Here is a 26,165-nt window from a genome sequence, read left to right on the forward strand (position 1 = left end):
TCATATCCCGGAGGCGTAACTTAACGCGGCAACATTGCAAGATCCCTAATTTGCACAATTTTTAATTTTTGCAAGTGATTTTTGGCATGTATACACAGGACACCTTCCTCTACAAGATGCCAGGCAAGGACATTGCCTTACCCAGCATGACCTCCTCCTCCCCCTGCATGCCCTTTTCTCAGCAATTCACCTGTTATCAGTGACCTGGCCAGTAAAGCCATGTCAAGCCACGGTACGAAATTCAGGGCCAGAGTGATTCCCCATTCGATGACAATGTGGAGGACAAACATTAGAGAAAGAAACAGTCAGAAATGATGATCAGGTAATGTGGCAAAAAAAGGTCAGGAATGGTGATGAGTTAGTGAGTGAAACAATGCTTATAATGACTATATTACCGTTTGAAATCCAATATACTCTTGTACTACATTTAAATTCGTACCAAATAAATCATTCATTCATTCATTGCCAGACGCCATGTATCCCAAACAGGGTGGCCAAGGGCTTAGAGTTAATTGTTTTACAGGGAGGGGCACTAATCCTCCACCAACCCCACTTGACACGTAGGGATGCCAACAGCATCTGTTGTTCCCAGGCGGTCACCCATCCAAGTACTAACCAGACCCAACGTTGCTTAATAAATAGATAAATAAATACAGTTTATGAGTGGTGTGGAATAGTTATCCTCCCATAGAACTCGTTTTCTTTGCAGCCAGCGTGATAGAAAACCCTGTAAGGTAAGGAGGTACTCCTACCTGGATTGAGTATTTTAAACCTCAGGTGAGCGATTTCTCTATGAATTTTCGATGTTTCTTACCAAAAGCGGATGTTTGAGCCACAAAAAAAAAAAAAAGGTCCAAAAATGTCGGGACTGGGGCGTACCACTGCCCAGAAAACGTCGGGATGGGGGGGGTTAAAAGCACAGAATGAGCAACAGGTATTGCTGCATATTTATTACTGTTATGAGGAAGTATTCCATTCAGGCTTCTTTGAGCTCAGTCTGTAAGTAGTGTCCATTCTTCTTCTTCATAATCTCTGCCAGGTTTCTCCACTAGGCCACTTACATCAGTGCAAGAAACCAAGGATCCATCTTTCTTGATATAAGGTGCAAATTCATTTTCTTTATTTCGGCACCAAGAGAAAGTTGTGTCTGGATGTCATAAGTTTATCTTTTAACTGAGACCCCAGGAGCTCTGCAGCATCTTTGGGGAGACCAAGGTCATTTACTATATCATCACTACTTCTTCAATAAAACACATTTATTTTCAAAAAATATCACTATAAAAAAAAAAAAGAAACACTCCATTGAAGTACTTTACACTGCTCGTCAAAATTATCGAGCGCCTACTGCCGGGCGCACAATACTTATGGCCAAAAAAGAATCACCCATTTTTGGTGGTAAAAATTGAGCCACAAGTTTGCGGCGCTAGCATGACGTCACGGTAGCCTGAGGCCTACCGACGCGCTGGTGGGTTCCCGCCTCAGTTGCCCACGGGCTGCCTGAGAGAGAGGAACTCCGCCGCGTCTCCCTCTCTTTTTGCGCCCTTTTTTACCGAGTGTCCCACAGTGTTTTGGCTTTCACCACTTTGTTATGGCACCTACCCGTGAACTATCGAATGAAATCATATCCCAGATCATTGCTCTAAAGGAGGCAGAACACCAGACAAAGGAAATTAGTGAATTGGTTGGTGTGGCCCGATCGACAGTGCTTCGGTGGTGCGCGCAGTTTCGAGTGGAAAACAGTAGTAAAGTTCCGACAAAGAAACTGCGGTCTGGTAGGCCTAGGAAAACTTCCCCAAGGTCTGTTAATGTTTTAAAATGTGCAGTGGAGTATAATCCTCGTGTGAGCGCAAGGAAAATAAAGGAGAGCAACCCGGAAGTGTTTGGTGAGGTGTCTGTGAGAACAGTGTCTCATAGGGTCCATGAACTTGGTTACACAAGTCACAGGCCTGCGAAAAAGCCTCTTCTCACAAAAAACCAGCGACTTCGTAGGCTTGCCTTTGCTAACAGATATCTTAAACTGGGGTGAGGAGCAATGGTTGTCAGTGTTGTGGTCTGATGAGACAACGTTTAGTGTCACCTGTAACAGAGGAGCACGTGTGTACCGACGCAAAGGTAGTGACCCACTTGACCCACGGTATGTAAAAAGCACAGTTTAACATCCTGATTCACTCATGGTATGGGCTTGTTTCTAAGGGAAGGGTTTGGGGAAGCTTGTTGTACTTTCCAGGAACCTTAGAGTGATTCAGGATGTTTACCTGGAGCTTCTGTGTGATCATTTACCAGACTCCTTTGAACTAACAGGTGCACGAGTGTTTCAGCAGTACGGTGCACCTGCTCACAAGGCCAAATCGATCACCAATTGGCTTCGTGACTGCGAGGTATCATTCATGAAAGACTGGCCAGGAAATAGCCCAGACCTCAACCCTATTGAAAACCTCTGGTACCTTGTAAAGAAGAGTCTCCAAGGGAAGGACGTGAGCTCTCTGCCTAAGCTGGAAGCCACCATTCGTGACTCCTGGGACAAAATACCCCTCCAGCACCTCAGGAGCCTCGCCCTTTCACTTCCAAGACGTCTCAGGTCCGTGAAGAAGTGTAAAGGCTACCCTACGAAGTACTAAAGGTAAATAAAATGCATTATTTATATGTTTTTTCAATGTTGAAAGGTTTGTTTCTTAGGAGGGACGCAGGGCGCTCGATACTTCTGACGAGCACTGTATATGTGCACTAGTCAACTGAGTCACTCTGAGATGTGTATGTTGCATTCCGATACTGGTATGACTCATTACTGTGTTGTGTTCCAGCAGAATGGTGGCTTATTATCAGATAAAATAACTTGTTAAACATGGATTCTAGTATTAGAAAATGCTAAATTCCAACATACTGTATTATTATTATAAGAAGATATCTATATGTAAATAATTATATATTGTAGTGCAAAATGATAGAAAAAAAAGCTATCCAGTAATACCTCACTATAACAGACTAATTGGGGCCCAAGCCGTTCCGAAAAAAGCGAAATTCCGATAAAAGCATTATCCGGACTTCCCCCTGCTAACCTGGACTTTTTCCAATATATCAGACATTAGTCTGAACCACACCAACGGGTTTTAAACTGTTTTCACTACCATTGCAGTACTGTACTGTATTATACATTCGCTACTATAATCAAATGGTATATATAATACTACGGTACTGTACACTGATAAACATGTCTTTTATTTATTTTATTGTGGTCAACATAACTCAAGTGGTCAGGCAGTCTGGACTGCTTCTGGCTTTATCAGACTTTTCACGATAACTCCTAAGTTCCGATAAAAGCAAAGTCCGGTCTATTGAAGTCTGTTGTATCAAAGTTTTACCGTATTTGAAAACTAAATGGGGATTTTCTAAAAACAGATGTTACATGAGTGAGGAAAATGGTTTTCATTGCTAATTCAACACCCAAAAACATACAAAAATCACATGCAATAATCAGAACAGTTTTTTCAATGTACTGTATACCTGTATTATCAGGTATGGTCACTACTAGATTTTTCTTTTCCCTTGATTTGTTGATCCTCATTATTCCCATTTTATACTTATACCAAGATCATTTACCACTTATTCCCATTTCCAGAACATGGCATTTCTGTGCTTTAAACTCCATTTTTCATTCTGGACCCTACTGAACAACTTATTCAAATAATTTTGCAACTCCTCCCAACTGTCACCATTCTAAATTTGCTTCATAATTTTTGCATCATCCGCAAACATACTCATATAACTGCTTAACCCCTAAAACGCGGATTGTCGCATTTGCGACGGTCGGCCCAAAGGGCAAAACGGCGGGTCGTCGCGTTTGCGATTTGAGTTAATTTTGAATAACCGCGGGCAAGCAGGCTCAAGCTGGTATTGTCTATCAGTCCCGCCACCCGTGAGCTACTTTTAGCACACTTGACCTTTGTACTACTGACCTCGGTTGTTCCCAAGTCTCATTTTTTTTTACCCACGGACGCACCGATGCGCGGCCCTCCCTCGTCGTGCGATATGGCAACGCGCGGATGGCTGATACGTGTCAATCTGCGCCGTCATCTCGCAAGCACTTTTTGCTATTGGGAAACGCTTGTTTCCCCAGTTGTCACACTGTCATTTTTTCGCGCGGTTTGCCCCAGAATAGCGTCAGTCCACGCAAATCTGCCACGGTGACACCATGTCAGGCTCTAGCTCTTCTAGTTCCGTGCCTTCTAGCCCTCCGAAAAAGGGTTTTGTTACCTCTACGCCCTTCAAAACTTTACCAGTGACTACCAAGGGGCTAAGTGACTCGGCCATAGCATCAGAACTGTTGAAAGCCTCTATGGACTATGGCAGTGACGTGGGTGTTTTGTCTAGCCTGGCTGAATCCGAGACACAATCGAGTGCTGATTCAGGCCCTGAAGTGATTATTTCTGTGCTGGAGGAAACTGTGACTGTGCCCAGCACCTCAACAGGGAAGGCCCCGGTGAAAAGGGGCCTCGAATATGGAAAGGGAGAAAAAAGGAAGAGGAGCGGAGACACCAGTGCACCGCCATTGTCCACTACGCCACGCCACACCACTGCAAGCCCGCCACGTTCTCCCAGCCCTCTTCTCTCGTCCTCCTCGTCTGCTGTCCTGTCTCCTGAGTCATCGGAGTCTCCATCACCACCGAGAAAGGGAAGTAGACGAGCAATGTTACGTATGAGAGGTTATCGTAGGCCTAGTGTTCGTGTCAGTAAAGTTAAGTCCCCTAGGCTAACTCCCACTAGGCAACTCAGGAGTCACGCCACCGCGGGTGACCTTGACCCAAGCGATAATGTCCCTCCCACCACCACCACCACCACCACCACAACACCAACACGGCCTGGGATAGCCTCTCCCTTACCTACTATTGCCCAGCCTGCCTCACCCACTCCCACACGACCTGCCTCACCCCCCGCCGCCCCAAGCACCTCCCAGCCTAGGCAGGGAACTTTAGATGCTTTCGTGTGGTCAGAGGGATCAGATTTTGTGCCTGAAGATCTGCCCTTTGACGAAAGTGAGTGTGGACTTCAGGCTGACTTCCCTGTGGACGACGATGGTGAATGTGTTGACTACCTGTTGGCCTTCCTTGACGACGAGGTTATGGAGCACATCTGTACCGAGACAAACAGGTACGAGGGGCAATGTGCGCCAGTTCGCGAAGAAGAAGGTGAGGCTGCGACGCCATCCACGTCGCGGATGGCATCATGGGTGCCTTTGACGATCCGCGAGCTTTTTGTATTTATTGGCTTGATGTTGCTTATGCCGCACAACTGGAAGCATAAGTTGGAAGAGTACTGGGGTTCCGATGAGCTGTGCCCAACACCCATATTCAATAAATACATGAGCCGTGATCGTTTTAGGCAGCTGATGACTTATCTTCACTTCGCGAATAATGATGAGCCTTCCCAAACTGACCCATTATGGAAAGTGAGGGGAATCCTGAACATGATCAAAGATAAGTTTACGAGGTTCTTGTGCCCTTTCAAGAAAGTCGTGATTGACGAGTCTTTGGTATTGTTCAGGGGCCGTCTTCGGTTCGTCCAGTACATTCTAAGCAAACGCCACCGCTTTGGAATCAAGTTTTTCGTGCTGTGCGACTGCAAGACGGGGTTCATCCTTGACTTCGTCATCTACACCGCCAGCAATGTCGACTTGGATAAGACTGACCCCCTTGGATTCTCTGGTTCTGTGGTGAAAGTGCTTTTGGAAAAGTACTTTGGCGAGAATCATGTCCTGTATACGGACAATTACTATACAGCTCCAAAACTCGCCAAGTACCTTTCTGAACACGGCGTCGGCTCCTGTGGCACTGTCAGAAGTAACAGGGCACATTACCCTGCCTTCCCAGAGGCTGAAAAGTCAAAGCGGGGAGACGTGCACCTGAAGAAATCTGACAAGATGCTTGCGATCAGGTGGCATGATAAGAGAGTCATGAACATGCTCACCACAGTACACAAGGGTGAAATGCTGGCAACAGGGAAGGTCGACAGAAGGACTGGCGAGCCTGTGATGAAGCCTGATGCTGTCATTGACTATAACGTCAATATGCGGCTGGTGGACAAGTCGGATATGATTATTGGAGAGATTGACTGTCTGAGGAAAAATCGTCGTTGGTACAGGAAGGTGTTCTTGCACTTGATTGACATGTGCATGTTGAACGCCTTCATCCTGTATAAAATCAAGAACAGGAAGCCAGCCAACTACTCTCTCAGAAGATTCTCCAAGACTTGTGTCTACCAGCTGCTTCAGCGTTACGGCCAGGTGCTTTCTACAGGTCCCAAACGCCACCCTCACACACCTCCAGACCGCCTACAGTGTATGGCCTACCTTCAGCAACACCGCCTGGAGCCACTGCCAGCCACCGCAAAGAGGGGGAAAGCACTGAGGAGGTGTCATGTGTGCAGCCACACTACCAGGCAGGAAAGAACTTTTAGGCGCACCTCCTTGCAGTGCAAAGAGTGCAAAGTTTCCCTCTGTGCTTACCCGTGTTTTTTCGACTACCACAGCCTAAGTAGATTTTGAAAATAAGGGTAAAAATATTGGGAAAAATACTGAGAGCGACAGTGATAATATTGTTTAGTTTTCTTTTACGTGCTGACAGTGACAGCCTGATGAGTGTAAATTAGTGTATGTACTTGTAAAAGCACTGACAGTTACAGTGTTTTTTGTTGTAAATAATTGTACATAGTAATCATATAAGTATTGCGAGTGACAGTCACTCCAGTGTAAAAAGATAAAAGCATATTTTCCTATTCTATGTTCTGAAAGTGAAAGTTTTTTGTGTATAAAATATTATTTTTATAACACTGGACAGTGACACTGATGAATAAGGCAAAAAAAAAAACAGATACAGTGAAAGTGAGTGATAGAAATGAAGTGCGAGTGGCCGACAGGAGCGAGAATAAAGTGCCTGCCGTAAGGCTGAATAAACTCGCGCCGCGGTGGTCTTCCTCAGTCCCAATCCACAATACTGGCAGTGACATTGATTTTTATGACCGTAATAGTGACAGGCAAATGTTTGCGAAGTCCTATGATGGAAAAAAAAGGAGTATACGTGTTTTTTGCCGAGAAAAGGCAAATGTGACAATATTGACGGGAAGATCGCCACCGCGCTGCATGTCGGCCGTGCGCTCCGTCCATTTTAGCCTTATTTTCAGTTCTTATTTACAAATACGGATTCCAAACAACCTGTACGTTGTTGTATAAAGTGTACTGTGACAGATTGAGGCTGTGGTAGAAAGAAAACCAGGTTTCTGGAGGTGTGAGAGTGATGACTTTGTTACCCAACTTTGCAAGTCTTCACAAGTCCTTTGGTAGTCAACGAAGGCTCAACATGTGGCTCAGGAGATAGCTGAATGTAAGTAATATATGCCATAAAAATTTTAATGCTCTAGGGTTAATCTGTGATTTTTGGCAAATATTTTTCCACAGGTACTCAGACCCCGCTACAACCCCGCCACAGGGGGGGGATCGCGCATACACAGCCGCGTTTTAGGGGTTGAGCCCTCTAGCATATCATTTACATATGCCAGTATAAAAAACATAATAGGAGCCAAAGCTGAACCTTGTTGCACTCCACCAGTCACAATATTCCAATGAGAATACACGCCTTATTTAACTGTTCTCACATCTCTTCCCACTAAGTAATTTTCCATCCATTTTAGCAATTTCCCATTTACTCCTCTAATAGTTTTTAATTTCTGTTGCAATCTTTTGTAAGGTACCCTGTCAAACACCTTCTTCAAATTCAGGTAGACACAGTCTACCCAGTGTTCTGTCTCCTGCATGATATCCTCCACTTGTCTGCAAAACCCAGCGGGTTTGTGACAGATGAGCAGCCTTCCATGACTCCAAACTGTTTTGCTGTTATTACCTCATTTTCTTTTAGGAACTTTATTCAACTTTTTGCAATAATTTTTTAATACAGTTTTTTGACCTCAGCGATAAGGGACTGAATAGGGAAGCTGCCAGAGATCGAGCAGCAAGGAGAGCCGCCATTAGGTAACCAAGGCCAACGCATGCAAGCTTGTTGGAGCCTGTATATGTGAAATTAAATGAAAACAGTTTGCAAACAATGCTGGTGAGGGACACTGGTCTGTATTGAAATGAGTCATCTCTATCACTTCCGCTATAAAATGGCACTATATTTTCCCTTTTCCAATGTATTGGCAACTCTCCTGTGTTCAGTGAGCAGTATCGTAAATTTGCTGCACTAGTTGATTTTTTTTTTTTTTTCTTTTTTTTTTTTAAGGGGTATTCACCATCCACTCACTCAATGTAGTGCTGCTTTGGGTGTCTGCCCTTTCCTCTTCCTTCCTTCCTCTTCCTTCCTTCCTCTTCTTTCTTTCTTTCCTTCATTCATTCCTTTTCCTTCTGCCTACGGGTGACTTTACACTCCCTGTTCTGTCTTTCTTTCCTTCATTCTTTCCTCGTCCTTCTGCCCAAGGGTGACTGTACACTGAGTGACAAGCCAGATGGTTTCCTGCGCACAAGGAAACCATTTACTATGCTTGATGGTAACCATATAACCAAATTACGGTGCCTGGTGGTCCAATGGGTAATTATTGCACCCCAATCAGATTAAGCCTGTAGGTTTATATCCAAGGGGTGGTTAGGGTTTATTGCTCATATTATACCACTCAGGGATGGGTGAGGCTGGTCACAGTCATCTTAAGTGTCAGGACCAACTTGCCTAGCCCCGAGTTTCTGTGTTCCTCGTGGGGTGATTGGGTGATGGATGGATGTTTTTTTTTTTTTTTTTTTTTTTTTTTTTTTTTTCCCCATCCAGCAATGCCATCTGACTCTTTTACACATCTAATTCTCTCATCAATTGTAGCATTTCATTTCTGTCAACTCCTGTCTCGGCTAACTGCTGAGCATTCCCTTCACCTGATCCCATATATTCAGCTTCATTTTATAAGTACTAAATGTATCCAATTATTCATTATCTCACTTACATACTCATCCATATCATACATCACTTCCCCATCTCTCAGTCTCACTATGGTATCCCATGCTCTCATTTTGCCCTTTACAAATTTAAATAGCAACTTTGATTCCTTCTTAATTTTAGTCATTTTACCCTTCTCATATTTCTTTCTTTCTTTCTTCTCTTCATACATTTAAATAGTAATTTCTGTCCTCCCTGTATTCATTCCACACTCTCACTATTTCTTCTTTCTAACCTAGTCCATGCTGTATCTTTTTTTTTTTTTTCCATAATTAAACCATTCGGCTTTCCTTTCCTGTGTGTGTGTGTGTGTGTGTGTGTGTGTGTGTGTGTGTGTGTGTGTGTGTGTGTGTGTGTGTTTTTACCTAGTTGTGATTTATGGGAAAGGAACTATGCTTGTTCTGACTCCATAACTACAGACTACAGTACGAAGGTCCATCTTGGTTTTGAAATTGTAAATATCCATGGCATTTATCACCTTTTTATCCAAGTCATTCCTTGCTTCAATAGTTCTGTAAGGGAAGCTTTATTTCTTGATGTGTCTCTTGCATGTGGTCCTATTCAACTTTTTTCCGTGACCCTTCCTGTCCCTTTCGTGCCACAAAAACAGGTCCTCCATTCCCTTGAATACTCTGTATACATTAATCAGATCTCCCCCGTATCTTTCTTTTTTCTAGGGTTGGGAGATTTAGTTTCAGCAGTCTTACTTCGTATGGTAATTCTCTCAAGCCGGGTACCATCTTCGTTGCTGCTCTTTGTATTCTTTCAATCCTTCCTCCATTTTATGTGGTGACCATACTGCTGCGGCATATTCCAGCCTCAGGCGAATTGTTGATACAATCAACTTTTTCATCATCTCCTCATCCAACTCAGTAAACGCAACTCATATGTTTCTCACAAGGTTATGTGTATCTTTGGTGACCTTGGTCATGTGATTTTCCAGCAAAAGGTTGTCTGAAAACAGTACCCCTAGTCTTTCTTTTCTTTAGTTTTACTAATCCATTCATTCCCCTTCCTGTATTTTTCTGTGTGTCTCTTTGTACTCTTTCCAAATCCCTTTACATTTCATGGCACTAAACTTCATTTCCCACCTTTGACTCCAGTCAGATATCTTATCAAAGTCCATTTGTAGCTGTTTACAGTCTTCCACCTTTTTCATGTTCCTTAATAGCTTAGCATCATCAGTAAATAGACTTAAATAACTGTGTTCCTTCCACCATATCATTTACTTAAACCAAGAACATGGCTGGTGCCAAAACTGACCCTTGAGGTACACTGCTAATTACACCACTCCAACTGCTAGTCCTTTACAACTGTTCTCATCTCCCTTCCACTTCTGGTGACTTTACAGTGTGACATGCCTAAAGTCCTGCAACCTAGGAAAGTATTTACAACCCTGGGTGGTAATCGTAAAACTAAATAATGGGGTGACATCAAGCTTACTATAGTGCACCTGTTAACTGGGTGGAGACCGAACTGCAATGTCCACCCTAAGGTGAGGCGCTATCAGCTGCATGGGAACATTGGCACAATGCACAGGATGGCCTTGCAGGGACAGTTGCTTGTCTGCAGTTGATGGGTGCCTGATCAAATGGACTGTGGTATCACAGCCATAACAACAGTCTTCACCATGATTTGTTCTGTTTCTTTTTCACCCAGTGTCACATCATCATTGTAAATCCAGTTGACACATGAAATTATAATTATCCTTGCTTAATTCTTATACTTCTGTCTTTCAGAGATGAATTGTGTCAGCAGGGCAACCTGCTAAAGTCCCGAGCACTTGAATTCACTGAGGTTGAGCTCAATGCCCAACTGGAGAGCACCAGAGCACAGCGACAGATTGAACATGAGGCTGATGATGAGGACTCAAAGGTGGGACATGAGAGGCTGACTTATATTATTGGGTCATAGGGTGTTTGATATGGCAGTAATTGTATGAGCTAGGTGTGTGTGTGTGTATTTACCTATTTGTCTCTACCTATTTGTAGTATACAGGAATTGAGCAATGCTCGTGTTGTCCTGTCTCCATATCCACATTTATCAAGTCTACCTTTACACACATGAATGTTTTTCTCATGCACCAACTCTTTGTCTAAGTCGTTCCAAATATTTAAGTATTTACCTAATATACCTAATTGTGATATACACGGAATGTACTATGCTCGTGGGTTTCCATCGCTGTTTCTCAATAAGTCAAATTTGGCTTTAAACTCGTTTAAGTTTTTAGACTGGACGATCTCTTTGTCCAGGCTATTCCATAAGTCTATACTTCTGTAAGGAAAGCTATATTTCTTGATATCCTTCAAGCAGCTTGACTTTTTCAATTTCATTCCATGTCCTCTTGTTGCTCTCTTATCCCATACAAACAGATCTTCTTTGTCAATTTTATCTACTTCCACCATGGTCCTGAACACTGCAATCATGTTTCCCCTCTTTCTCCTTTCCTCTAAGGAAGGCAAATCCAGTTTTTCCAGCCTCTCTCTGTATGACAGGTCTGTCAGACTGGGGACCATCTTGGTTGCTGTTCTTTGTATTCTCTCAATCTTGTTTATATCTTTCTTTTTGTGTGGGGACCACACTACCACTGCATATTCTAACCTGGGGCGGATCATTGCCACTATCAATTTTTTCATCATCTCCTCATCCATATAATGAAATGCTACTCTTGTCTTAGTCAAGAGTTTATAAGTCTCTCCAACTATCTTGTTAATGTGCTTTTCTGGTGACAAACTATCTTGGACCAGCACTCCCAAATCTTTCTCTTTTCTCCTTTTTGTGATTAATTCATTACCCAACAAATAATTCAGTGATGGCCTCCTGGTACTTTTACCCATTTCCAATATTTTACATTTCTTTACATTAAATTTCATTTCCCACGTCCGGCTCCAATTGTGTATCCTATCCAAATCCTCCTGCAGTATTTTACAATCCTCCTCAACCTCTACCTTCCTCAAGATCTTTACATCATCAGCAAACAGACTTGCATAACTGTTCACTCCATCTACCATATCATTTACGTAAATCAGGAACATTACTGGCGCCAACACCGAGCCTCGAGGGACTCCACTTGTTACTTACCTCCATCCAGACATCCTATCCTTTATTACTGTCCTCATTTGTCTCTCTCTCAAAAAGTCTCTCATCCATTCCAGAAGTTTCCCTTTCAGTCCTCCTAAATATTCTAGTTTCCACATTAGTCTTTTATGAGGTACCTTGTCAAAGGCCTTCTCTAAGTCTAGGTACACACAATCCACCCAACCATCTCTCTCCTGTACCACGTCAATCGCTCTTGAGTAAAAGCTCAACAAGTTAGAAACACATGACCTTCCACTTCTGAATCCAAACTGACATTCATCCAAAATATTCATCTCTTCCAGATATTTTATCCATCTGTCTTTCAGGATTCTCTCACACAATTTTGCGACGATGCTGGTTAGAGACACTGGTCTATAATTCAGGGGTTCTTCCCTGTTTCCTCCCTTGTAAATTGGTATCACATTTGCCCTCTTCCATTCTTGTGGCACTTTCCCCTCTTCCAGTGAGCATACGATTAAACTGTGAATTTTATCCGCCAGTTGTTCTCTGCATTCCTTCAGTACCCAATTAGAAATTCCATCAGGTCCTGGGGCTCTCCTTACATCTTGAGTTTCCAGTAATTTATACACTTCCTGTACATCCACTTTTATATCTTTTATCACCGGAACATTTCTAATCACTCCCTCCCCTTCCACAAGCTCCTTTTCTTTAGTGAAAATTGACTGGAAACGTTTGTTCATTATTTCTGCTTGCATTGCCGCATCCTTAAAGACCTCTCCTTCTACATTCAGTTTGGTGATTCCTTCCTTTTGTTTCAGTTTGCCATTAACAAATCTATAAAACAGTTTGGGTTCATCCTTGCATTTGTCTATTATACCTTTTTCAAAATTCCTTTCTTCTTCTCTACGTATTCTTGTGTATTCATTTCTTGTTCTTTTATATTCTTCCTTTGTTCTGTTGTTACCTCTCTTTCTCCAGTTGTTCCACGCCTTATCTCTCTCTTTTTTTGCTATCATACACCTTCTATTAAACCACTCCTTTTTCCTGTTTTCTTTCCCTCTTACTCTTGGTACAAATTTTTCTACTCCCAAATTATAGAGGTCTAGAAAGATATCCCACTTCTTCTATATCTCTCTTGTTTCTCTGAGTTTTCTCCAATCCACATTTTCAAAAAAGTTTCTCAATCCTGTAAAATTTGCTTTCCCAAAGTTGTATCTTCCCTGTCTATGAAGCTTGTCTCTTGGCTTGACGTTCCCTATTAACATCTGGAACTCAGTGACCACATGATCACTTTTTCCTAAAGGACAGAGATATTTCAATGATTCTATTACATCGGGTTCTTTGGTGAACAGTAAATCTAACCTTGCTGGTGTGTCCTTACCTCGAAACCGTGTCTCTTCTTTGACCCATTGCGTCATCATATTATTCATTATTATATTTAATAACATAGTGTCTCATGAATCCTCGCCGCCTCCCGAGTACCATTCCTCCTAGTTCACCTCTTTACAGTTAAAATCACCCACTAAAATTATATTATTGCTTTTCTCAATTATTTTTTGCAAGTAGCTAGCCATATCTGACAACATCTCCTGGTATTCGTCATCCTTCCATGCTCTCGTCTTTGAGGGAACATACACTACCGCCATATCTCTCTTAACATTCTCTCCAGTTTCTAATTTCATATATATCACTTCAGCCCTGCCTTCTCCCATTTCCACAGTATCTACATTTATGTTGTTCTTCACTACTATCATCACTCCTCATCCCTTTTTTTCTTTCCTGTCTTTTCTCCACAGTTTGTATTTACCATCTCCTAAATGAACATCAATATCTTCTCTTAATTTGGTCTCTACAAAGCACATGACATCAGGTTCATGTTCTCTCAAGAAATCGTTAATTTCGATCTTTGTCGATATGAAACCATCAACATTAGTATATATCACCTTCAAATTATTTTTGACGTTTTTAATACCCTCTTCTCTCCTACTGTCTATCCGTACCACTTCCTTAACTTCTGATCTTTCACAGCCATCCCCCTTAGTTTCCTTCACTTCTATTTCCTTAAATACCATTTCCTTACTTTCATATCCAATACTCTCAAAAAAAAGTATTACATTCTTCCTCTGTCCTCTTATCATTTTTTCCCTTTACTTCTTCCTTTAATGATTTTAAAACTTCTCTTTCTTCTTCATTCAGATCTTTTCTTATTATAATATTTTCCATCCCCGCCTCTTTGCTTAATTTCCAAGTCACTTTAAGTATCTCATTTATTACACTTTCTGATGTAAACTTGACTCTCACTTGTCTTGTTTCCCCTTTCTTATAAGGCCCTATCCTCCTTACTTCCTCAGTTTCTTTTACCCACTTGTCTCCTTTGGGGTCAATCTTGCCTAATATTCCTCTCACCAGGTTCATGTCTCGCTCGAGTCTTACGAACCTGACCATTTCTTCCTCTTCTCTGTTTCCAAATATTACTACACATCTGTTCCTTTCTACTGTTTCTCTCACTATTTTCTCTTTTTTCTTCAGTATTTTCACTACATTTTCTTCCATTTTTTTCTTGTTCATTTCCCTTTCTTCTTGGATGATCTCTCTTAAGCTGACCACTTCTTTCTGTTCTTCTTCTACATGTGCCCACTTTACCTTATGCTCTTCAAATACATTACTCACCTTCTCCGTTTTATTAGTACTCTCTTCTAGTTTCCTCCTCAATTCAACATTTTCCCGCTTCAAATTTATAATCTCTTCATTCGCTGTTTCATTGGATTGGATCAGAATCTATATGGTAGTATCCGTATTTTCAGACACATCCTTTATCACTAGATTCTCTACTTTCTTTTCAAGTTCACTGATCCTCATAATTAATGTTTTAACCAGTCCATGACATTGGTATTTGTATCAAATCCTTGAAATTCGAGTCCCTCATTGTTTACATTTTCGGCCATGTTTAAGGTTGGTTAAGTACCAAAACAGCTGTTACCGAAAAAAACTACAAACATTCATGTATACTCTAGCCAATAAATCTTTACATTTTTGGTAGTCTATTAACTTTCATTATTTTAAATTTAAGACAAGACCTTAGGAGACAGGACAGACAAATTCCTGAAACTACTTAAGGTTAGCAGCGATGGCTGGGACGTCTGCTCTCTCCGGCTGTTCGTTCGTGTATGTACGCATGCTCATGTGCACATTTGCATGCATGTGTAGGGTGATGGAATAGAATGATGGGCATGGTATTTATGTTTTCCTCTTTCTTTCTGCATCAAGCCCACCCCATTTATAACAGCAGTATTAGGATGGTGATGATGAGGACTCAAAAGTGGGGCATGAGAGGCTGACTTATATCATTTGGCCATAGGGTGTTTGATACGGCAGTAATTTCATGAGCTGTGTATGTGTGTGTGTTCTTACCTAATTGTATCTTTACAGGAATGAGTCAAGCTCGTACTGTCCCATGTCTTAAATCATATTTATCGTACATATCCTTAAATTTGTGAATTATTTTGGCATACACTATTTCATTCAGCAGTGCATTCCACTGATCAGTTACTTTGTTTGTGAAACTGAATTTCCTCTCGTCTTTATCACCTCTCTTCTTATGCAGTTTTTTGCAGTGTCCTCTTGCTGATGCTTCTCTATGTTTTAAGTAATCATTTATGTTTATTTTCTCCTTCCCTGATATGCATTTATATAGCATTATCATGTCACCTCTTTTCCTTCTCTCTTGTAGTGTTCGTAGATCCAGTGTAATTAGTCTTTCTTCGTAGCTTAGATCCCTTAAGCTTTGTATCCATCTTGTAGCGGCCCTTTGAACTTTTTCAGTCTTGTCTATATGTTTTTTGAGATGAGGACTCCAGACTACTGATGCATACTCCAGGGTTGTCTGATGAATGATGTTATTATCCTTAGCATGTCTTCCTTTATGTATGTGAATGTTATTCTCATATTTGGAAGCAGTGTATATATGTTCCGTACCTTCTCACTGATGTGGTCAGCTGGAGATAGTCTGTTAATGATAATCACACCTAGGGCCTTCTCTCTTTCTGATGTGTGTAGGGTTTTATTTCCTAACGTATAATCCCAATCAGGTCTTTTTCCATTTTTACCAAACCTGATTACATGACACTTGTCCACGTTGAATTCCATTTGCCATGTATTACTCCATTCATGAAGTTTATTTAATTCTTCTTCTAGCTCTTTACAAAAGTCTGTGTTAGTAATTCTCCCTTGTATTTTTGCATCATCTGCAAAGATATTTAGATAGCATTCATTTCCAGTGTTACTGTCTATATCATTTATATACACTAAAAACATGATTGGTGCCAGCACTGAGCCCTGTTATACTCCACTAGTCACTTCTTTCTATGATGAGTAGTTTCCCCTTAGTACTGTTCTCATTTCTCTTTTTATGAGAAAATCTTGCATCCAACAAAACAGTTTGCCTCGAATTCCTTCTTGATGGTACGGTTTCCATAAAAGTCTTTGGTGTGGTACTGTGTCAAATGCATTCTTGAAATCTAAATAGATACTGTCCACCCATCCTTCTCTTTCCTGTATTGTGTCTGTTACTCTGTCATAGTAGCTCAACAGATTAGTAACACATGATTTTCCTTTTCTGAAACCAAACTGTCTTTCTGTTATCATATTGTGTTCTTCTAGATGATTTACCCAAGCTTTTCTTATAAGCTTTTCAATTACCTTGCCTACAACACTGGTCAGTGATACTGGTCGGTAGTTGAGTGGATTTTGTCTATTCCCTTTCTTGAATAAGGGGACAATATTTGCTTTCTTTCAAATATCAGGTAGTTTACCTTGACTCAAGGATTTCTTGAAAATTAAAAATAATGGTTTACTTAACTCCTTTGCACATTCTCGTAGCACCCAACTTGAAATTTCTTCAGGATCATTTGCTTTTCCTCTGTCTAATTTACTCACTCCTCCTGTATTACTTTTTCTGATATTTGTATATCTGGTAGTATGTGTGGGCATGCATGTTCCACGTAGTCCCTCTCAAAATTTTTTTCTCCTGTAAAAACTGATTGGAAATTCTTATTTAGTGCTTCACAAATATCTTTCTCTTGTGTATAGGTGATTCCCTCATCCGTAATGGGTTGTATTATATCTTTTACTTTGGTTTTGCTTCTGATGTAGGTGTAAAATAGCTTCGGTTGATCACTACTTTTATTTATGATATCCTCCTCAAACTGTTTTTGGGCTTCCCTCCTTATTCTTGTATAATCATTTCTTGCCTGTTTATAATTATTATATGCCCTTTCACTATTGTGTCTTCTGTATCTATTCCACAACAAATCTCTTCTTTCTTTTGATTTTTTACATTCTGTATTGAACCATTTCTGTATTTTCTTATCTGCTTCTTTGTGCTGTGGGATGTACTTCTGGACTCCTATTTCATAAAATTCACAGAATTTTTTATATACAGCATTTAAATCTTGTCCTCTAAGCTCATTTTCCCAATCAACTTCTAAGAAATACTTCTTTAGGTCATGATAATTTCCCTTTTTATAGTTTAGGCTCTTTTTGTAACTTTCATTGCTGTTAACTATGTCATATGCTATTCTGAAGTTGCAATTTAGTACTACATGGTCTCTTTTGCCAAGTGGAGGGTGATATATTAAACTGTCAATATCATTTTCTTGCATAGTAAATATGAGATCTAGCATTGAAAGTACATCGAGTTCTCTTTTTGTGGTGGTTTCCCTCACATGTTGCGTTAGGAAAAACTCGTGCACGAGATCCAGGAGCTTTTGGTCCCAACAGCTTTCTTGGCTTATTATATCTAGAGTATTCCAATTTATATTTGTATTAAAATCTCCAGTTAGTAAAATTCATTCCGATTTCTCTTCCATTTTATGTAGTAATGCTCTTAGTCTCTGAATTTTGTGCTCTCTGCCAGGTCCTCATATTCATCTCTTTCCCATGTGTTTGATCTGGGTGGCATGTACAAATTGGCTACAATTACTTTCCCTTCAGATGTGTTGATCTCTACTGCAGTCAGTTGTACATGTGAGGGTATATCTAGTTTTATTTCATTGACTTTTAGATTTTTCTTAGTTAATACTATAATTCCTCCTCCTTTTTTTAAGTTTCTATCTCTTCTCCATATATTATATTCCTCTTAAGTTTAGTATGTCATTTGATATCCTTGGTGTTAATTTTGTTTCAGTTAGGCATATTATTTGTGGTTCATTTTCTCTGACATAATCATTCATCTCTAATAATTTAGATACCATTCCATCCACATTTGAGTACATCAACTTTATCATCTTGTTTATATACTTGTCATGACTTGGTTCTACTACCTTCCTCCTTTTTATTCCCTCCTGTTTATGTACCACTTTCGTACCTGCAATCCTCCTTTACAGTACTTTGTAAAAAAAAATGTGTTCTTCTCCTCTTCTGATCTTCCCTCATTTTTTGTTTTTGCTTCCTCCCTCTTCTCTTTCAGTAATTCCTGTTCCTCTTGTGTTAGGTATCTTTTTATCCATACATTTTTTAACTCTTTTTCCATAAGATTGCATTTTTTAGTATCTCCTCCACGGTGTTTACACTCTGGAAAGTTACCTTTAGAGGTCTTGACTTGCTTTTCTCGTATTTCCCTAACGTTTTGTGTTCCTCTATGTCTTTACTACAGATTTCCTCTGATACTTCTTTCAATAAGCTCATTACATTTGCCATCTCTTTTTTGTCTCTTGAGATCTTGTTTTTTACTTCTTCCTCTTCTATACCAGTGATTACTATAGATTTGTTGGTATCTACTGAATCTCAGACTAACTTTGGATTGTTTTGGGTTATTCTTTTCACTTCCTTTTTAATCCTTTTTTCTTCCACCCTTGTTTCTAAGTCTTTCTTTACTTTCACCATTTCAGCAAATGTGGTTTCCACATCATTTTTGTAGCTTTACACAGCTTCATTCACCTGTGTTATCTTCTCCTCAGTATCACTGTGTGTGTGTGTGTGTGTATTTACCTATTTGTATTTACCTATTTGTAGTATACAGGAATTGAGCAATGCTCGTGTTGTCCTGTCTCCATATCCACATTTATCAAGTCTACCTTTACACACATGAATGTTTTTCTCATGCACCACCTCTTTGTCTAAGTCGTTTCAAATATTTAAGAATATACCTAATTGTGATATACACGGAATGTACTATGCTCGTGGGTTTCCGTCGCTGTTTCTCAATAAGTCGAATTTAACTTTAAACTCGTTTAAGTTTTTAGACTGGACGATCTCTTTGTCCAGGCTATTCCATAAGTCTATACTTCTGTAAGGAAAGCTATATTTCTTGATATCCTTCAAGCAGCTTGACTTTTTCAATTTCATTCCATGTCCTCTTGTTGCTCTCTTATCCCATACAAACAGATCTTCTTTGTCAATTTTATCTACTCCCACCATGGTCCTGAACACCGCAATCATGTCTCCCCTCTTTCTCCTTTCCTCTAACGAAGGCAAATCCAGTTTTTCCAGCCTCTCTCTGTATGACAGGTCTGTCAGACTGAGGACCATCTTGGTTGCTGTTCTTTGTATTCTCTCAATCTTGTTTATATCTTTCTTTTTGTGTGGGGACCACACTACCGCTGCATATTCTAACCTGGGGCGGATCATGGCCACTATCAATTTTTTCATCATTTCCTCATCCATATAATGAAATGCTACTCTTATGTTAGTCAAGAGCTTATAAGTCTCTCCAACTATCTTGTTAATGTGCTTTTCTGGTGACAAACTATCTTCGACCAGCACTCCCAAATCTTTCTCTTCTCTCCTTTTTGTGATTAATTCATTACCCAAAAAATAATTCAGTGATGGTCTCCTGGTACTTTTACCCATTTCCAATATTTTACATTTCTTTACATTAAATTTCATTTCCACGTCCGGCTCCAATTGTGTATCCTATCCAAATCCTCCTGCAGTATTTTACAATCCTCCTCAACCTCTATCTTCCTCAAGATCTTTACATCATCAGCAAACAGACTCGCATAACTGTTCACTCCATCTACCATATCATTTACGTAAATCAGGAACATTACTGGCGCCAACACTGAGCCTTGAGGGACTCCACTTGTTACTTCCCTCCATCCAGACATCTTTTCCTTTATTACTGTCCTCATTTGTCTGTCTCTCAAAAAGTCTCTCATCCATTCCAGAAGTTTCCCCTTTAGTCCTCCTATATATTCTAGTTTCCACATTAGTCTCTTATGAGGTACCTTGTCAAAGGCCTTCTCTAAGTCTAAGTACACACAATCCACCCAACCATCTCTCTCCTGTACCACATCAATCGCTCTTGAGTAAAAGCTCAACAAGTTTGAAACACATGACCTTCCACTTCTGAATCCAAACTGACATTCAGCCAAAATATTCATCTCTTCCAGATATTTTATCCATCTGTCTTTCAGGATTCTCTCACACAATTTTGCGACCATGCTGGTTAGAGACACTGGTCTATAATTCAGGGGTTCTTCCCTGTTTCCTCCCTTTGTAAATTGGTACCACATTTGCCCTCTTCCATTCTTTTGGCACTTTCCCCTCTTCCAGTGAGCATACAATTAAGCTGTGAATTTTTATCCGCCAGTTGTTCTCTGCATTCCTTCAGTACCCAATTAGAAATTCCATCAGGTCCTGGGGCTTTCCTTACATCTTGAGTTTCCAGTAATTTATACACTTCCTGCACCTCCACTTTTATATCTTTCATCACCGGAACATTTCTAATCAGTCCCTCCCCTTCCACAAGCTCCTTTTCTTTAGTGAAAACTGACTGGAAACGTTTGTTCATTATTTCTGCTTGCATTGCCGCATCCTTAAAGACCTCTCCATCTACTTTCAGCTTGGTGATTCCTTCCTTTTGTTTCAGTTTGCCATTAACAAATCTATAAAACAGTTTGGGTTCATCCTTGCATTTGTCAATTATACCTTTTTCAAAATTCCTTTCTTCTTCCCTACGTATTCTTGTGTATTCGTTTCTTGTTCTTTTATATTCTTCCTTTGTTCTGTCGTTACCTCTCTTTCTCCAATTGTTCCACGCCTTATCTCTCTCTTTTTTGGCTATCATACACCTTCTATTAAACCACTCCTTTTTCCTGTTTTCTTTCCCTCTTACTCTTGGTACAAATTTTTCCACTCCCAAATTATAGAGGTCTAGAAAGATATCCCACTTCCTCTGTATCTCTCTTGTTTCTCTGAATTTTCTCCAATCCGCATTTTCAAAAAAGTTTCTCAATCCTGTAAAATTTGCTATGCCAAAGTTGTATCTTCCCTGTCTATGAAGCTCGTCTCTTGGCTCGACGTTTCCTATTAACATCTGGAACTCAATGACCACGTGATCACTTTTTCCCAAAGGACAGAGATATTCCAATGATTCTATTACATCGGGTTCTTTGGTGAACAGTAAATCTAACCTTGCTGGTGTGTCCTCACCTCGAAACCGTGTCTCTTCTTTGACCCACTGCGTCATCACATTATTCATTATTATATTTAATAACATAGTACCCCACGAATCCTCGCCGCCTCCCGAGTACCATTCCTCCCAGTTCACCTCTTTACAATTAAAGTCACCCACCAAAATTATATTATTGCTTTTCTCAATTATTTTTTGCAAGTAGTTAGCCATATCTGAGAACATCTCATGGTATTCGTCATCCTTCCATGCTCTCGTCTTTGGGGGAACATACACTACCGCCATATCTCTCTTAACATTCTCTCCAGTTTCTAATTTCATATATATCACTTCAGCCCTGCCTTCTCCCATTTCCACAGTATCTACATTTATGTTGTTCTTCACTGCTATCATCACTCCTCCTCCCTTTTTTTCTTTCCTGTCTTTTCTCCACAGTTTGTATTTACCATCTCCCAAATGAACATCAATATCTTCTCTTAATTTGGTCTCTACAAGGCACATGACATCAGGTTCATGTTCTCTCAAGAAATCATTAATTTCGATCATTGTCGACATGAAACCATCAACATTAGTATATATCACCTTCAAATTATTTTTGACATTATTAATACCCTCTTCTCTCCTACTCTCTGTCCGTACCACTTCTTCAACTTCTGATCTTTCACAACCATCCCCCCTAGTTTCCTTCACTTCTATTTCCTTAAATACCATTTCCTTACTTTCATATCCAATACTCTCCCAAAAAAAGTATTACGTTCTTCCTCTGTCCTCTTATCATTTTTTTCCTTTACTTCTTCCTTTAATGATTTTAAAACTTCTCTTTCTTCTTCATTCAGATCTTTTCTTATTATAATATTTTCCATCCCCGCCTCTTTGCTTAATTTCCAGGTCACTTTAAGTATCTCATTTATTACACTTTCTGATGTAAACTTGACTCTCATTGGTCTTGTTTCCCCTTTGTTGTATGGCCCTATCCTCCTTACTTCCTCAATTTCTTTTACCCACTTGTCTCCTTCGGGGTCAATCTTGCCTAATATTCCTCTCACCATGTTCGTGTCTTTCTCGAGTCTTACGAACCTAACCTTTTCTTCCTCTTCCCTGTTTCCAAATACTACCACACATCTGTTCCTTTCTACAGTTTCTCTCACTATTTTCTCTTTTTTCTTCAGTATTTTCACTACATTTTCTTCCATTTCTTTCTTGTTCATTTCCCTTTCTTCCTGGATGATCTCTCTTAAGCTGACCACTTCTTTCTGTTCTTCTTCTACGTGTGCCTACTTTGCCTTGTGTTCTTCTAGTACATTACTCACCTTCTCCGTTTTATTAGTACTCTCTTCAAGTTTCCTCCTCAGTTCAACATTCTCCCTCTTCAAATTCTTAATCTCTTCATTGGCTGTTTCGTTGGACTGGATTAGACTCTGTATGGTGGTTTCCGTATTTCCTGACACATCCTTTATCACTAGATTCTCTACTTTTTTTTCGAGTTCACTAATCCTCATAATTAATGTTTTCACCAGGTCCATGACATTAGTATTAGCATCAAATCCTTGAAATTCCATTCCCTCATTGTTTACATTTTCGGCCATCTTTAACGTACCGGTAAAGTACCTAAACAGCTGTTACCGAATAAGCCACAAACATTCATGTATACTATTGCCAACAAATCTTTACATTTTTGGTAGTCTACCAACTTCCATTATTTTAAATTTAAAGAAAGACCCTAGGAGACAGGACAGACAAAATTCCTGAAACTACTCAAGGTTAGGAGCGATGCCTGGGACGACCTCTCTCTCCGGCTGCTCGTGTGAGTGTGTGTGTGTGTGTGTGTGCACAGTGCATGCATGTGTAGGGTGATGGAATAGAATGATGGGCATGGTATTTATGTTTTCCACTTTCTGCATCAAGCCCACCCCATTTATAACAGCAGGATTTGGATGGTGATGATGAGGACAGCTATTAACTGTGTATTCATGAGGCCCTCCATGATGGTAGGTACAAATGCGCCATGGATGAACTTTGTCAGATAGCATGATCAAAGGTTGGCAAGGTGCAAACAATCATATCTTTATTTTTTAATTATGTGGTATGTATTGTATCTTCAGTGGTCAGAATTGCTTGTCATATCATTTGTTGCAGTTGTCAAAATCTTAGTACTGCATTTTGTTTGTTGCAGCTTTTGTCAGGCTGCGAGTGCATTTTCTGGTCCTATGTGGTGAAGTTTTGTCCGAAGTAAAGACTGTATGATAGAAGTTGTGGTGGTATTTCACTCAGCTTGATTAGCAGGATAGGCTAGAGGATATTAGTACCTTCCATTGCTGAACCCTTCAACTATGAATCAGTGCAGCTGACAAGTTTAGTTGAAAAAGAATATATTTTTAGATAGTTTTAAGAGTGGTTTAGGCTTGCTGCACCAATGCAACTTATTGTTGTTATTATTGCCCGCCTTTAGAAGGCGGAGCGATAATCTTTTTGCCTGCCTCTGTGTGTATGTGTCTGTGTCTGTGTCTTTGTTCCCTCTATATCTCATGAACGGCTTGAGCTATCAACATGAAATCTTCAGGGTATCAAGATATGGCCAAAATCTTGGATGAGTTTGAAAATAGGCTCTCGGGGTCAAGGTCAAGGTCACCAGTGTGGCTGTCTAAGGTCAACAAGCTTTTATCGCCTGCCTTTAGTACCATTATATCTCATGAATGGCTTGCACTATCAATATGAAGCCTTCAGGCTATCAAGAAATGACCCAAATCTTGGACGAGTCCAAAAATGGGCACTTGGGTCAAAGCCGTGGTCACCAAAATGGCTCCCAGAGGTCAACTAGTTTTTATTGCCCACTTTCAGAACCATTATAGCTCATGAACGGCATGAGCTGTCAACATGAAACCTTCAGGATATCAAGATATGGCCAATATCTTGGACAAATTCGAAAATGGTTTCCGGCGTCTAGGTCAAGATCACTAAAATGGCTGCCAAAGGTTAAGTAGCTTTTATCGTCTTCCTTTAGCATCATTATGTCTCGTGAATGGGTTGAGCTATCAACTTGAAACTTTCAGGGTATAAAGATGTGGCCTAAATCTTGGACTTGGCCAACAGCATATTCTGGTGGGTGATCAGCATTCGGCTCCTAAATGCTTTTCTTTCATTGTTGTTGTTGATCACCCCTAGTCTGGCTGAGCAGAGCCATCAACTACAGACAAACAACTGCCCCTGCAGGGTTGTCCCATGCAGGGAATCAGTGTTCACACGTGGCTGACAGCACTTCACCCGAGTGAAGAGTGGGGAATGGTGTGGAGGTTTGGTTCCTGAACAGATGCAGCATTTGCATCTCCACCTGTTCACTCTGCAAACTGGTTATATGGTTACCACCCAGTGTTGTATTGGTTTCTTGGGTAACAGGAAACCAGTAGGCTTGTCACTCTGTGTAGAGCCACATGAAGTGGAAAGATGATTAATCAAAAGTGACAGGAAGGAAAGGGAGAAGTCTGAAAAGGGAAGGATAGACACAGAGATAGAATAAGAAGGAAGTAAGCAGCACCACATAAAGTGAGTGGGTGATGGCCACCACCACCTACATCACAAGTGCAATTGAAAGTTGAAAATGCACATTATGTAAGAAAGTGCATTTTCGAAAAATGTGGATTGGCTAGATAGTCCAACAGATGTTAGTAACTTTTGTTGTGGAGCCATCAGTCAGGCATCAGGGCAGCAGGTACCCAAGGTAAAAAAAATAATGTTATATTAGGCAGGTTGTAACTATATTTTAAGTGATGGAAGGGCTTTTTGTACAAATACAGGTAGAAGAGAACAGGGTTAAGTTAGGTTTTCTGTAAAGAAATGTTTTTCAGAAAATGTGGTATGTTGATCCATTCCATTGAGGAGGATATTATATATGATATATGTGTGTTTCAGCCTCTGCCACAGGCCTTTTCATGCAGATACAGATAGAAGAGAATAGGTTGATGTTTGGTTTTCTGTACAAAAATGTTTTTCAGAAAATGTGATTTGTTGATCCATTCTGTCAAGGAAGACATTATATATGATCTATGTGTGTTTCAGCCTCCACCACAGCCAACTGATGGTACCAACAACAGCAGCCTGAGTCACAACGAGGTGCAGTACTTTGTAGGAGACTTCGTATACCTCACACCACCAGACAAGGTATTTTAGCCACATTACTGGTAGTAATGAATGTGTTCATGAAGATGATGTATGGATCTTGAGAGAAGAAAGAACATGGCTTAAGATAGAAATGGGTTACCTAAATTTGTATTTGCCTAGTTGTATTTACCTAATTCCTGATGACACTAACCAAGGAAAAACTGCCACTCTTCACCAGATTACATAATATTCGACATCAAAGTCAGTCAACTAAACCCCATTCATTTTATGTGCCCTCTGTGTCACTAAAAGGAAGGGAGAAATTATAACATTATTTTACTCACTGCTACAAGGAAGAGAAGCTGTAATGTAGTCAAACAGAATAAAAAATTGGTGGGCTGTGTCTACCATCTCGGTTTTGGGATGGTTATTTTACTTTCCTTCCTTAAATATCGATAAGCTTTATTTTATGTCCTTTTCATGTATTTGTCCATCAAAACAAAAGTAAAGAGTGTTATGAGAGACATGTAACGGTTCTTCATTAAGAAATATTAGCATGACATGGCTGAAGGTCGTAGGTTACTATCATAAACAATAACAAACTCACGTGTGTCTGCTGCCCTGCTGGACCTGCTGTACAATGATCATGGAAA

The 26,165-nt window shown here is 40.3% G+C and overlaps 1 protein-coding gene across 1 annotated transcript in view; it reads left to right on the forward strand.

Moving 5' to 3' along the window:
- Positions 1 to 26,165, forward strand: part of polybromo (protein) — a 740,816-nt gene that overhangs the window by 359,343 nt on the left and 355,308 nt on the right. Inside the window, exons 17-18 of the mRNA XM_080277986.1 lie at positions 10,706 to 10,841; positions 25,471 to 25,572. Of these exons, the coding sequence (XP_080134112.1) occupies positions 10,706 to 10,841; positions 25,471 to 25,572 (238 nt within the window). The remainder of the gene's footprint in view (positions 1 to 10,705; positions 10,842 to 25,470; positions 25,573 to 26,165) is intronic.

The sequence above is a fragment of the Coenobita brevimanus genome, chromosome 71 (genome assembly GCF_032717465.1).
Source record: "Coenobita brevimanus isolate Jiangsu-jjx chromosome 71, ASM3271746v2, whole genome shotgun sequence".
Classification (NCBI taxonomy): Eukaryota; Metazoa; Arthropoda; class Malacostraca; order Decapoda; family Coenobitidae; genus Coenobita; species Coenobita brevimanus.